Genomic DNA, 15089 nt, shown 5'->3' on the forward strand with positions numbered 1-15089 from the left:
TTTAGATTAAAGTGTATATTATTTTAGAAACAATATATCAATAGGAACATGACAAATGTAGATTAAAATAAATAATGTAAATTATTACTATTTTATTTTAAAGTAGAAAACATTCACATAAGCAACACATTCTCATTTTACTTCTTGGCGGCCAATTTCTTTCTAAGAGATTCTGGCATTGCAGCTGGAGGAGGTCGTGGCATACCAGTGTAAACTTTAAATGCATCGTATATAAACCACTGCAAGCCGGTCAGTGTGCCAATCATGATGATACGCGCCACTAACCCGCGCCAAATACCGAACATACCCACTTCGGAGAGAATACTGCCGATCGATGCGCTCGGATCTTTGTTCAACTTGGACACGATGGTATCAGATGGATGTGATACTATGGCGCAGAGCACTCCAGCTATATATCCAGCGGTAAACGTAACTAGTAATTGCTCGACCTTCGTGCACTGTTCTCTTGGCTTTGGCACCACATTGTCATATAAATATTCCAAGGTCTTTTCGAAAGACGAAAATTTCATCATAGTATATGGGACTTGGCGACCCCATAGTGGCGTTAGACCTTTATAAAAAACGCCGAATCCTTCAGTAGCCATCATGTGAGGCATCGCTTTCCTCATTTGAGACGTATACCCAGGCGTAGTTTGCATCCTAACTTTTGCCGCCTCAAATGGAGCTAAGAAAACATCGGCTACAAACTCCGCAGATGCAGCTGCCGCTAAGTATAAGTAAGTTCTATATAAATAAGCGCTTTCCTCGTCGACCATTGTAGAAAATTTGTACTTGAAGTATTCGTAACCTGCGAATTTTGCCGCTCCTTGTAATGTATAACCGATGAGTGTAGGTGCCCAGCCTTTAACCAAGTTTGGGGCACCACCTTCGCTCCAAGATATAGAGAAACCCCTAAATATGGATTTGTATTTTGCTGGGTCGACTTGTAACCTGCATTTTACCAAATCTAAAGGCGTTAGTAGGGTATGTGTGCTGCCGCAGGCTGTGGCTCCTCCCGCTCCACACAAAATGAAGAACTTGTTACTAAACATCTCACATGAGAATTCTTCGTTTGGTTTCTTCGCCATTGTGCAGGCTTACAAATCACGTGTAAATGGAGTATGTATTCGGTAATTTTTTACATTGAAAATTAACGTGTGACTTAAAAAACATTACATTTTGACATCTTATGACAGAATGAAAAAGAAATTATATTCTAGGAAAACATAATAACGAAGTAGTTTCCAATGGAAATCTAAAATCCCAAGGCATCAATGTTACTTAAAAGTTAGGCAATCTATTGGGCTAGGTTTATTAAAAAAAACAAGATACTTAAAAATTTCTTTATTTTTTTTAAATTAAAAATTTACCACTTCAACTTACATCCTAAGTTAAAACATTGTTATATAACGAACAATATATTTTTTATTACTCATATCCATTTGTATGCACATATTTACAAAATAAAACATTATTATCTATTGCATTTTTTAAAACCATATACGGTTGACGAAGCATAATATAATGAAAGTCCCATTAAAAAATAAGTTGATCTTATAACTTCATTATTAAATATTGAAAAAATGTAAAATAAATAATTTTCTTAATTATTTGCTATTTCGAACTTAATTCTAAACACTTGGCACTGGCACTTAAACATGGCGGAATATTAAAAAAAAAGTTTAAATCGAAATAGCCACAGTCACTAATAGTTTCGATAAATAAAACATCGATGTTTTTTATTGTTGTCGTTATTTTGATTATATATGAAACCGCCAATAGAATCGATACCGAATGATATAATCGATACTATACCTAACTAGATCTAGGTATTATGCATTCAATCACCTCACATAATTAATACTGCCGACGAGATCGTCCCAGACTTGAATAATTGAATGACGATCCAAAACCTATTAATATGCGACCATAATAAGAAAACATACATTTATTTCATCATAGTAAATATGAAAACTTTTTCTTATTGATGTTACTACAGCATTCGATTTAAAAATATATACGTTTAAATGTAATTGTAGTTGCAATAGAATATCAACCTCTAAATGAATTTATTGTTATTTCACAAAAGATTAAAATAATCAAGATTAGTAAGTTAAAATGATTGTTATAATATTATTATAACACTGTTAATTATATTATGTAATCGCATATTTAATGGCATTAACTAAACTTCACGTAACGTAAACCCTTTTCATTATGCAGTGAGACAAACCTTATTAAAAACCAAAACGCTGATACATTTAAAAGAAAATTTGATAATTAAAAATTACGTTAAAATAATAATACATAAATAAAATGGCAGTGCTTCACAAATTGACTCGCATTTATATGGCAGTGCTTTATTAATCCACCTAATATTTTATTTACATCTATTTCACTCGTACAGCATGCCAATCTCATCACTAAGACAATGAGATAAGGTTTATTATTCTCTACACGCTGATAGGTTGGTCTCACTACACGTTCCTAAATCAGCGCTTCGGTGGCGCGATACGAACCGATACGTATAGTCGTAATGGAGCTGGAATATTCTCGTCGATCTCTCGTTTATTTCTCTTTCTACTCATATCTGGAGGTGCTACGAATCTAGCCTCTAATTCTAATTGCTTCTCAAGAATCTCCTTTGATTTCAAATGTTTCCTAAGGCGTAAAGCCCACGTGCCATCTCGTTTTGATAGAACGAAGTTTCTTTCAGGATCACCGTAAGCGATACGGTAGTGAGGGTGGCCGTCATCTTCAGCTGGTACTAGTCGGAGCAAAGGCGCCCTTCCCCATGTTTGTTTTGGAGTGGCAGTTACAACGATTAGTCTGGCTTCTGGCTCTAAAAGAGAACGCCGACCTGCAAAGTAAATATAATTTTTCCTTTAACATTCACTTTTTCCATACAAATATATTATATTTTAATGTTATGCTTAGACGAATAGCCAAATACTTTTCTTGCAGTATCATAATACTGCACCCGAAATAAATTGAATACGAGCAAGCTTAATAATGATCTTCAGCAATTATACTAACGTCTGCTTCGTCTTCTGCGTCGTCTCACGAGAGTAGTTCCATTTGCGAAAATAATACCTTCTTCTGGAGCCCTACGTCTGCGTCCATTCATCTGTAGACAGAAATCAAACTATTAATACAAAATTGAAACTAAAATTATAACAAATTCGTAATTTACCCTCAGAAATTATTAAAATCATTAAGCAAATGAGCACATCAAAAAATACCTTGCAGCTGAAACATCCTTCCGTCGATATGAGCTCATTCTTTCCACCAATTTTGTACTGATCTCGTACCGGGAACACCGGAGCATCACCAATATCATCAGGAGGTAGTGCTCCATCGAGAGCAGTGAGACAGTGTCCAGCTCCTACCAACTGGTAGCCAGCAGGGCAACCACACTGATAGGAGTCTCCGAATGGTGTACATCCAAACAAGCAGCTCGCCGTTGCACAACCACCAGCCAACTAGTAAATAAACATCCATATTAAAAATAACCTTAAGCTATAATTTAAATAACAATAGTTTATTATGTTTCCTAAGTCGGTACCACAGTTTTCCCCCTTATTCTGTTGTAACTTTACAAGTTACAACAGTTTTCATTTATATGTAAAAAAAGGTTTCAATCATTACCTGCAAACAGACCGCATGTCCCGCGTCCCAACCGTACCCGGCAGGACATCCGCATCGGTAAGCGGAGGCGAGAGGGAAACACGGCGAAGCGCCACACGGCGCGCTCGCGCACGCATCCGTTGGCACGCACACGCCGCTGGACGAACGAGTCGTACCTAACACAGAATTTGTTCTCTTATATGTATCTTGTAATTGTTTATATAGTATAATTACCAAATTAATTTCATATATAAAAATATATATTATTTATAATTATTTTTATTAATTGATAGCAATTGACACATATATAAAAACAATCGGGCAAACTGTAAAGTTACTAACCTGCTGGACAATCGCACCGGTAGCCACCCGCGTAGTTTCTACATGGAGACTGACAGCGACCATCCTCGCACTCATCCCGGTCGAGGCACCGCGTGCCCGTGATGTCAAGCCTAAAGCCTCGCGGGCACACGCAACGGTACGAGCCCAATAGGTTCACACATTTACCAGGAGTTGAACATAATCCTTCTTCGTGACATTCGTTAATATCTGTAAAAAATGTTATAAGGTATAATAAAAAACGTGATGTGTTTGATTGGTCTTTTTGGTGTCATTGCAACCTTGAATAATCCCACATAGGAATTCATTATGCAGAATATTCTAGATATTTGTATGTTTACTCACCCACACAAGCATCCCCGCGTTTCTCGTAACCGTCTTGGCAAGAGCATTCGAATGATCCATCCGTATTGGTACAAGTTTGCTGACAAGTGTGTGTACCTCGTTCACATTCGTCTATATCCCTACAATTGGCACCATCCTCGTCGACTTCATAACCAGGTCTGCAGAGACACTCGTATGAACCTTCAGTATTCTTACAGAGATGATCGCAGGGTCGTGATATACACTCGTCGATGTCAGCGCAAATATCTCCAGCTGCTTTGTAACCACGTCCACAAACACAACGGAAGCTACAAAAAAAAAGTATTATCTAGAGTATAAAACACAAAGTTTAATATTTCATATTGTGATATACAAATCAAGCTACTTAAATGTTAAACATGAATAATTTTCGAACATTTTAATATATTTGAATGCAATTGGTTACAGACAATCGTATCGTATCTCACAATATTGAAATCATTTTATGATTTTACAAATTCAATTCATTCCTTTGTATGGAAATACGAATACCCAAAAGGAGTCTTTAGTTCGTAAGAATAAATGCTTAGTACAAACCTTCCTATAGTGTTGACACACCGTCCCGGAGCACACAGACCCGGCATGGCCGCACATTCATCGACATCACCGTAAATATCTGGTATCATTGTCTCACTTCCTCCGCCAATAACTCCCCCACCGCCCAAACTTCCCGGTATTAGATTAGTTCGCGAACAGAGTTCCAAGCGCTCTGGACTACCAGGAACAGGACATAGTTCGCATTCTGGTCCCCAAGCCACTCCAAGAGTACAGCAACATTGCGCTCTGTAAATAAATTTAAAAAAGAAATTGTAAAAATAGTTATCTTTAAAATATTATTTTAAATTTATAAATACATTTTAAGAGTTGCAGTTTCTGGCTTAATTAAAAACAAATACATTTGTTCCATATTTATGCAATCATTGCAGCAGTGAAAATAATGTTATTTTATAAACACGAATTAATTTCACTTACTTGGTGACCTGTGTTGGTGGTGTTGGTGTGGAAGCGAAAGACCGTGGCCATGGCTCAGGAACGCAGCGACCTGATACCAAAGATCTGTGGCACATGCCGGTTCGACGATCTACAAAGTAAAACAAATATTTTAACGCGCACAAATAATATCTATGCAAACGAGTCTATGTTATAGAACTGAAAAAAAAGTTTTGACGAATAAGGCATAATTTTTTTTTTATTCGATGATAAAACTCACCGATACAAGACTGTCCATCTTCGCTGGGCTCGTAGCCAGCGTCACAGTCACACGCGTACCCGCCGTCCGTGTTGATGCACACGCCGGGAGCGCACCGATCCGAACGCTCGGCGCACTCATCGATGTCCTCACACGCGTCCGGAGCATCGTGCGGAGCTGATGTCCTCTTATATCCTAAAGATAATTAAATAAGTTTAACAATTTTATAGGGCTGGTATATAATCTGTGCTATTCATAATCTTCTTACAAGGTTTTTGTTAAAACGAGTGCATGTGAATCTATCTTAGAACTGAATTTAAAATTTTTACCCACCTTCAGGGCATTTGCATATGTAAGAGCCAACGACGTTCTCGCAGGCATGCGGGCAGACGGCGTGGTCGGCGGCGCATTCGTCTACGTCTCGGCAGTGCACGCCATCGGGAGCCAGTCGGTAGCCGAAGGGACACGTACAGCGGAACGAGCCCGCCGTATTGTGACAGCGGAATGAGCAAGAAGCCCGACCTTCAGCGCATTCGTCTATGTCGACGCAAGTCTAGAGAATGAATTAGAAAAATATGGTTCAAAAAACCCGCTATATATTTTATCATATGAGTAATTTAATTTTAATGTCCAATAATATTATTTAGTTAGTTCAAATTGCCCACCTGCTCAGTGCCCTGCGTAAATCCATAATTACATCGACATTCATATCCACCAGGAGTATTTGTGCACGTTCCGTTTCCACAAATCCTTGGATCAGTAGCGCATTCGTCTGAATCGACACAGACAAGTCCTGTACCATCGAGAATGTATCCTGGCGGGCATTCGCATCGGAAAGACCCATCTGTGTTTATGCAATGACCACCTTTGCAGACATCGGGACGGACTTTACACTCGTCAAGATCTTGGGTCAAATTTGGGCGACCCATTCCACCCTGACAAATTCGAAGGAATTCTGCTGAGTTTGGTACTGGACAACGTTCACAGTATCGGCCCCATGCAGCTCCTAAAAATAAATTATATATAAATGGTAAACAATACTATTTCTGCAACGTACTTGTTAATGTTTATAATTAATCAGGAGTCCGTATTCGATTCTATGATTTCCTCCAAAATGTGTATCTTTCAATGCCACTTGGTAAATAAAAAAAACAATAACAGTTTTTTAAGTGCTCTTACCTTCGGAACAACAGCAATCAGGTCGACCTAACTGCAATGGTCGTGCTTTGTGGCATCGTCCAGCATCCCACTCGTCATAGCACAGTTCTTTACGTTCGTCGACACAAATTGCTGCCGTTTTGTCGAACCGCCATCCAAGCGGACAGTCACAGCGATATCTATACAAACACACGTATTCGTATTTTATTATGGTTTTTAATAATACTTTTAATAAACCATTTTTTTTTTAAAAAAAAAGTATAATTTGATAAAATAGATAGATTACTCTGGTATTGAGGATTTATCGATGATAAAGTGCTAGAGTGTTAGAAATTATCTACATATCAAATTTTATAGCAATCAGATGTGACGTTAAGATTTAGAAGACATTTTTCTATTTTCAGAACACATTAACTCACCCGCCATTGAAATTATGACACTCCCCTCCAGCACAAACGTACTGCAGCTCCTTACATTCGTCGCGGTCAACACATCTTCTTCCAACCAGCCGCCAGCCGACACCACATGAGCACTCGTAGCTGAAAGTAACAAAATAAATATATTTTTGTTTATTTTTCCTAAATGGTTAAAACACCTTAAATTATAACAAAAAGGCTTAATAGTATTACATCTAGCGAAGAAACATGCAACTCATCGCCCTGATCTATAAACTTTCACCTGCAGTAAAAGTGTAATAATTTTATAGGAAAAAGGACTTTGTAAAACCCCGTTTTAATAGATTGCATCGTAAAATATCAAACGCTGTACTTCAGCTTAAATAGGAAGGGTAATATCAGACATAAAGTACATATGTTATGTATTTGAAATCCAAAGTTTGGTGGAACAAAGTCGATGTGACGATTTTTTAACTTATTATCTTATCGTGCTCACTTGTATATGTACCGGCCTAATAAAATGACTACATGTATAATGTATATGAATGAATTGAGACGGTACTGATACTTGTCAAACATGATAGAACCATCTCACTTACCCGCCATTAGTGTTAGTACAAGAGGGAGACCCGTCTCGTCCACACGGCGAAGGCAATTCCGTACATTCGTCGACATCGCGGCAGTTACGTCCATCACCTGTCAACGTGTAGCCGGGCGCGCACTCACAGCGGAACGAACCGGCCGTATTACGACAGCGTCCGTTGCGACACACCATACCACCTTCACGACATTCGTTGATGTCTGTAAACAAATTAGAAAATACTTTAATACACGAAGTCAAAAGAGAAAAAAAACCTACCAGTAATGGTTTAATTAAAAATAGCGTAAAGAAAAAAACGATGAACTTTATTAAGTAACAGCGAGCACACATATATATTTATAATATACTTCGGATCTAGGCAGATTTACCTTTCCTCACTTTAGTAAGCATTGTTTTGATAATATGAAATACAAGACGAACGACGCTTTTTAACGCAACCATGCACTTTAGAGAAACCAGTGGTGGTAAGGATATAGTTTTAAAACATTTTTTTTTTTTATAAATTGATTAATTCAACGCAATTTACTATGGATACTATTTGTTCTTTTTTTGTGTTTGGTTTTATTGAAATTACGTACCAATACAATCATTATTAGCGCCTGGCTTAAATCCTTCGTCACAGTGGCACACGTATGAGCCTGGTAGGTTCTCACAAGTGCCGTTGCGACAGAGGGGACGGGGGCGACTGCACTCATCAACGTCACGACACGCGTTCTCACGCAGTGTGTAACCAGGCTTACATTCGCAACTGAAAAAATATTGATTGAATATTACTTACATTATATTATAAGTACCAAAAAAAGTGAACCATAAAGTAAGACATATAAGCAATGACCGTAGTCGTAGCTTGAAATCGCAATGGGCTTATGAATTGCATTTGTCTCTAGCCCATAACAGTTTTACCCTAATTTAGGCGGTTGTTTACGCAACTCACCGATAAGATCCGATTGTATTTCTACACTCGCCGTGTTCACAAAGCCGCTCATCCGCGCACTCATCCACGTCCTCGCACTCGTCCAGCGAGGCGGTGAGGCGGTATCCAGCCGGACATTTGCACTCGTACGCTCCAGGCAAGTTCACGCACTGCGCTAAACCTCGGCATGGCGAGCGATGTAATGTGCACTCATCGATATCTCGGCATAGATGGGAAGTATTGTCGTGTTCGTACCTGAGTTAGAAATTGTTATTAAAGTAATGTTTCTTTTTTTCCTTCAAATATTTAATTTTCATAAGGAATAAATAGACATCAGACAAATTAATATTGATATCTTATAAAATTATGGATCATTTAAAGATTGAGTCGAGATGGCCTCGTGGTTAGAACGCGTCCATCTTAACCGATGGTTGCGGGTTCAAACCCAGGCAAGCACCGCTGTTTCATGTGCTTAATTTGTCTTTATAATTCATCTCGTGCTCAGCGGTGAAGGAAAACATCGTGAGGAAACCTGCATGTGACAAATTTCATAGAAATTCTGCCACATGTGTATTCCACCAACCCGCATTGGAACAGCGTGGTGGAATATGTTCCAAACCTTCTCCTCAAAGGGAGAGGAGGCCTTTAGCCCAGCAGTGGGAATTTACAGGCTGTTGTTGTTGTTGTTGTATTTAAAGATTATTTAAAGATGCTAAGCTTACCCATGATCACAGCCACATTGGAAACCGGTGGCGGTATCATGACAAGTTCCAGGCTTGCAAAGCTGCGGCATTATATCGCACTCGTTAATCGGCTTCGTTTCGTTTGTCATTGGATTAATATACTCTCCTGGTTTTTCGCCACATAATGCCATATGCTCTTGAGAGCCCTTATCTGGACAAGATTCGCAAGGCGCTCCCCAGGCCTTGCCGACGGAACAACAACATAGGTATTTAGTCTGCGGAACTCCGACGGCAGCAGAACAATGACCCGTATCTGGATCCCAGTCCATGTAACATTGTCGTTGACGAACGTCCACACATTCCTCTGAAATTTTCAATACAGATTTTGTCATTTAAAATAACTCAATTTAAAATAATAACCTAAAAAAAGTATAAACGTATTTCCTTTAATAACAATGGTATGAAATCATACTCACTGCCATTAGGCATGGCTACGTATCCCTCCGGACAGAGACACACGTAAGAGCCAGGCATATTTCGGCACACTCCGGGTCCGCATACGTCGGGTCGTGCGCACTCATCCACGTCCTCACAGCGCTGCTCATCCTCCGTCAACTGCCAGCCCTCGCCGCATGTACACACGAATGAACCGAACGTGTTGGTACAAGTACCATGTTCACATAATGCTGGGTGCTGCAGGCACTCGTCAATATCGGCCAACGTCACTACGTATGAAGGCTAGAATGTGTTCCAAAACATTATTTTAGTTCACAAATAACATATTAATTAAAAGGCATCGTAAAAAAATTGAAACTGACCGGTTCTAAAACTGGTTGATAACCGGGTCCACCTGGACATAGCTGTCTATAAGCTTCTGAGCCTGGTTCCGGACAGAGATCGCAGTAGTTACCCCAAGCAGCACCTGATAATGACATTTTTATATTATATCCATTCAAGAACATTATATTACAACAATCAAAAGCATGTAGCAAATCCAAATCATTGCAAGTTGTTATAAGAGAACGAACCGACAGAACAGCAACATGCCGCCATGGTGCCATCTTCAGACAATTCATCACTGTCGCGACACTGTTCAGTTCCGGAGCGCAAATCTACTTTTCCATAACAACGAGCTTTTCTGGAATCTGGAAAAAAAAATACGCATTATCGTTAAATTTCACATCCTAGATTAATAGTTTCTTTAAATAAACAATTAATATTGATGATAATTTTAGTGTGTTATGATATGAATATAAAGAGGCATATTAATCAACTCGATAATACCGTAACAAGCAGTTCCATCGGAGACCAGTTCGTAGTTCGGTGGGCAGCGACAAATATAGGACCCTTGTGTATTTATACACGTGCCGTACTGACAAGACTGAGGCGATTTACATTCATCCACGTCAGTACAGTTAAAACCAGGCATCACTGAAATAAACAGGAATATAAAAATAAAACTTTTTTTTCGTCTTTCACCACCATTATCAAAATTGGAATGAGAAAATATTTCCAAGCTAAATTAGAACATTGTCATACTTACAGTCATCAATACTATCTGACTGGTAACCCTTGTCGCAGATACACTTGAACATTCCGTAGGTATTTACACAACGACCGAACACGCACACATTGTCGAATGTCGCGCACTCGTCCATATCTGTAAGAAATATACATGTATTAAAAAAAATACTTTAGATTTTTTTTTTTACAAATCTTGTAAAATATTTTGAAGTTAATAATTAATCCTAAGCCAAGGTAGCCTTAGGATAACATAAACCTTAATCGAAGATCAGTTCAAATGTGAGCAACCGCCTCATGTGCCAAATTTGTTTTTATATCATACTCAATACGTGAAGGTAAATATAATTATGATATTGTTTGAATGGAGGATGTTTCAAGTAGGGCGATGAAAGCTACAAGAGTCCTATTTGAATGTGGCCAAGGAATTTGGAAGGTGTGGAATGTGAATCACGAAGATGTGGACCATAAATAATGGTTAAGTATATTATCTTACCAAGGCAAGATTTTCCATCTGGAGATTTGGTAAACCCAACGTCACAATCGCACTCGTATCCACCAGGAATGTTTGTACAATGTCCGTTTTCACAAAGTGTTGGGTCGTTCGCACACTCATCAATATCTACACAGGAATATCTAAAACAAAAATATAAGTATCGTTAATAACACGACTAATACAACTAAAAATATTATGCATACACTCCAGTTGGTAGTCTTAAGTAATAGAAAAAATACATTTCTTAAGTACTAACCCGTCGCCCTTGTATCCTGTGTCACACAAACACATGAACGATCCGTCAGTATTCCTGCAAGTAGCGCGCGGATGACAGCCACCATTGTTGGTGAGACATTCATCGACGTCCTCGCACTCGGTGCCATCTCCTCTCCAGCCGTCACGACAACGGCATTGAAAGGAACCCTAAATTTATATATGATTTTAGTATCCTACATTTATATTTTTGTCCTTATTAAAGGAAAATTGAGACTCGTATCTATGGTAACAATAATTACACAGCGAAAGCAATAAAGACAATCGGTTCAATCCGTCAGAAGCATAAGGTAAAAAAAAAAAAATAGTTGCACGTACTGGTAAGTTGATACAATCTGATGATGGATGACAGTCACAAGTGCCAAGCTCGCATTCATCGTCATCTGTACAAGCAGGGCCTTGTTCTGGCTTGACACTGTAACCATCAGGGCATCGGCACACGAAGCTTCCGATGGTATTACGGCACTCGCCTGCACCGCATAGCTCAGGAATCTATAGAGTACAAAAAAAATATTTGAGTTTTATAACATAATATTACCTATTGTATTGAATATGTAAAAGGAAATCGAATAATAGAAATATTCTCACATCAGAACACTCGTCGATATCTAAGCATGTGGGCTTGGTGTCCTCCGGCGATGGTAGCAACCCTTCGCCACAGGTGCAAATATAGGAACCGGGTGTATTACGACAAGTCCCTCCACCACAAACGCGCGCTCCCCCACTGCACTCGTCGATATCGCGACAGGTTCTGCCGTCTGCTCGAAGATGCCACCCATCCCTAAAAAACATTAAATTAACAAATGAAATAATTTACAAAATTTGTGGCTGTCTGCACATATTACACTTTTAGCTAGATTTGATTGAAACTTATACATTCTGTTATAGTTTGTGTTAGACTAAATAAAATAAAAATATTATATTAATTGTACTCACTTGCAAGTACAATGGTAGGACCCGGGTGTATTAATGCAGTCATGCTGACAACGGGTGGGATCTTCAGTACACTCATCAATATCTTCACAATGGGATTTGACGGTTGATTGTGCGTAACCCTCATCGCAAACACATTGGTATGTTCCCATTAAATTTTCACAAGCACCATTGCTACAAATTCCTAAAAATAAATGTTTAATAATTTTATAGTAAGTTTAACATATTCAAATCACTTTTATTCTTTTTTCCAATTTAATCAATCCACATACCCGATGTTATTGAGCATTCGTCGACATCCTTGCAAGACAATCTGTCGGGAGCGAGCTCCATACCCGGTGCGCACTCGCATCGGAAAGAGCCTGGAGTATTCACGCAACGACCACCGCGACACAATGCGCGATTTTCTGTACACTCGTCGATATCTAATACGAATAAATAAAGTTTTGAATTTGGAACATGTCACGCACAAATTAAATGAGACTATACAAAATATAAATAGTGAATATGGTTGATAAGCAAAAGAATACGAGATGTATTCAAGACTCACCAACGCAAACCTTCGATAGCTCGTCGGTTATGTACCCTGGACGGCAGTGACACGTGAAGCTACCCTCGGTATTGCGACACTCGCCAGCACCACAAACATCGTCTACTATTTCGCATTCATTCACATCGACGCACGTATGATTCTTGGAATCCTATTAAAAACATGTCAAGTATTTATCAACGCACTCTTTTTAAAGATATGTTATTACAAATTTTAAAATATAGATTAATTGTGTTCAATTACCTTCTCGTAACCAGGGAAACAATCACAAGTAAATGTGCCGAGCATATTTCTGCACCTTCCGTGACCACAAAGGCCCGGGAATGCAGCACACTCATTTACTTCCATTTGTCCAGGAATTAATCCTGTTCCAGTACCAGTTCCCCAGTTATCCAAAGAGCCATTTCCCCAGGTACCCCCAGTGTCTACGTCCCAACCACCACCGATCGTATCACCGTCACCAGTATGGCTCCATATATCAGTTCTATTCGGGCCGCCCGGGACAGGTCGGTCCCAGACAGTTGGTGGTCCGCTGACGTCAGAAATACAAAGGTTGCGATAAGCATCTGTGCCTGAAAACGATTAAATGTTATATTTTAAAAAACTTTACTATTACACAAAATTTATACAGATATTTTTAAATAGGACCGATAGCAAATATAACAAAATCGAATACGTAAAACAATGTTATACATGTTACAACGACTGTTTAATAAACTATGGCCTTACCTTTTTTGGGGCAAGGTTCACAACGTCCATCACCCCAGGCTTTGCCTAGTGAGGAGCAGCAGCAAATAGCGCGGTAGACAACAACTTGCAGTGGATTAGAGCAGCGACCGCCGACATAGTCAGTATAACAATACTCGCGACGAGTGTCCACGCAACGGTTACCTACGATATTCAATGAGAAATAATTTTGTTAATAACAGTTTAAAAAAATTAATAATTTACTATTAATAATAGATGGTTTTTCTTTATTCATTTTATGCATTTTGATTATATTTTATGATATAAATGATGGGAATATTTAATATTTTCACCACACTATTTGCAGCATTTACACAAAAAAATGTATATAGGGATCAAAATGGAATCTTGCGGAGTATATGTACCTGAAGCATCAAGTGTCAATCCAGAAGGACAGTCACAGCGGTAAGAACCATCAGTATTTACACACTCTCCACCAATGCAAAGATCTGGGTCCAGCATACACTCATCGACATCGCGGCACGTTGCACCATCCAACTATAAAAAGAAAGGACGCAGTTTTAATTGAATTTGATTATTTTAATTATAATTTAACAAATAAAATAGGAAGTAGAAAGTATTTGCCTTAGCAAATCCTTTAGGACAAGGACAATCATCAGGGTCGCATGGCTCGCAGGGCGACCCCCACGCCAGTCCCACGCTGCAACAGCACTCCTGCCTTAGAAGCGTATTAGGAGCAGCCGCTTCACATTGCCCGTCGACAACTCTTCGCCAGCATGAGCCGCGACGATTATCTAATGAAGACAAAAAAATTGTAAATAATGATGAATGAGTTGGTATTTTTTTATGTTTTGAAGAACCAGCATGGTCATTTTATGACGATATATCAATAATGACAATTAACCTCAGGGACTAACCAAATGCGAATACCATAAGGCTACGACAAATAAATGGACAGTTCATTATATTATGCATAACTATTATTTAATATAGTTAGAATTCGAAGTTAAATTAATGCATTATTGGTTATGCATTCCAGTATAAATTGTACGATAAATATAATGAACTATTATTTTTATCAAATATATCGTTACCGAGACAGTGTTGAGCGGTTGCGTCTAAAACGAATCCGTGTTCGCATTCGCACTCGTAACTTCCATGTGTGTTGATGCATCGTCCGTTGTCGCAGGGATTGGATTGTTCTGTAATTCAACCAAAATATTTAATGCTCCTTTAAAATTACAACAAGTATGGGACTTGATGTAACTAATCATTACAACTTCAGAATTAAGTAATCTTGACGTCAACCTATATAGTCATATCAAATACTAGTACACTAT

General features: G+C 38.7%; 2 protein-coding genes across 2 annotated transcripts in view; both read right to left on the bottom strand.

The window, feature by feature from the left end:
• On the bottom strand, nt 1-1178 carry LOC124534767 (phosphate carrier protein, mitochondrial-like). Its single transcript, XM_047110778.1, has one exon. The coding sequence runs from the start codon at nt 1086-1088 to the stop codon at nt 138-140; it is 951 nt and encodes a 316-aa protein (XP_046966734.1). The 5' UTR covers nt 1089-1178; the 3' UTR covers nt 1-137.
• Nucleotides 1179-1329: 151 nt separating this feature from the next.
• Nucleotides 1330-15089, bottom strand: part of LOC124534591 (fibrillin-1-like) — a 52026-nt gene continuing 38266 nt past the window's right edge. Inside the window, exons 19-52 of the mRNA XM_047110511.1 lie at nt 14844-14951; nt 14374-14543; nt 14154-14286; nt 13771-13932; nt 13285-13613; nt 13042-13192; nt 12764-12916; nt 12495-12675; nt 12147-12339; nt 11877-12050; nt 11542-11708; nt 11286-11425; nt 10812-10928; nt 10553-10699; nt 10297-10413; nt 10087-10190; nt 9745-10006; nt 9308-9632; nt 8607-8840; nt 8251-8420; nt 7671-7872; nt 7096-7215; nt 6698-6855; nt 6184-6524; nt 5852-6071; nt 5540-5713; nt 5302-5410; nt 4867-5112; nt 4312-4598; nt 3970-4176; nt 3649-3803; nt 3243-3482; nt 3037-3127; nt 1330-2860 (exon numbers count right to left, since the gene is read on the bottom strand). Coding sequence (XP_046966467.1) covers nt 2493-2860; nt 3037-3127; nt 3243-3482; nt 3649-3803; nt 3970-4176; nt 4312-4598; nt 4867-5112; nt 5302-5410; nt 5540-5713; nt 5852-6071; nt 6184-6524; nt 6698-6855; nt 7096-7215; nt 7671-7872; nt 8251-8420; nt 8607-8840; nt 9308-9632; nt 9745-10006; nt 10087-10190; nt 10297-10413; nt 10553-10699; nt 10812-10928; nt 11286-11425; nt 11542-11708; nt 11877-12050; nt 12147-12339; nt 12495-12675; nt 12764-12916; nt 13042-13192; nt 13285-13613; nt 13771-13932; nt 14154-14286; nt 14374-14543; nt 14844-14951 — 6455 coding nt within the window. The 3' untranslated portion in view covers nt 1330-2492. The remainder of the gene's footprint in view (nt 2861-3036; nt 3128-3242; nt 3483-3648; nt 3804-3969; nt 4177-4311; nt 4599-4866; nt 5113-5301; nt 5411-5539; nt 5714-5851; nt 6072-6183; nt 6525-6697; nt 6856-7095; nt 7216-7670; nt 7873-8250; nt 8421-8606; nt 8841-9307; nt 9633-9744; nt 10007-10086; nt 10191-10296; nt 10414-10552; nt 10700-10811; nt 10929-11285; nt 11426-11541; nt 11709-11876; nt 12051-12146; nt 12340-12494; nt 12676-12763; nt 12917-13041; nt 13193-13284; nt 13614-13770; nt 13933-14153; nt 14287-14373; nt 14544-14843; nt 14952-15089) is intronic.

This window comes from Vanessa cardui, chromosome 13, assembly GCF_905220365.1.
Source record: "Vanessa cardui chromosome 13, ilVanCard2.1, whole genome shotgun sequence".
Lineage (NCBI taxonomy): Eukaryota > Metazoa > Arthropoda > Insecta > Lepidoptera > Nymphalidae > Vanessa > Vanessa cardui.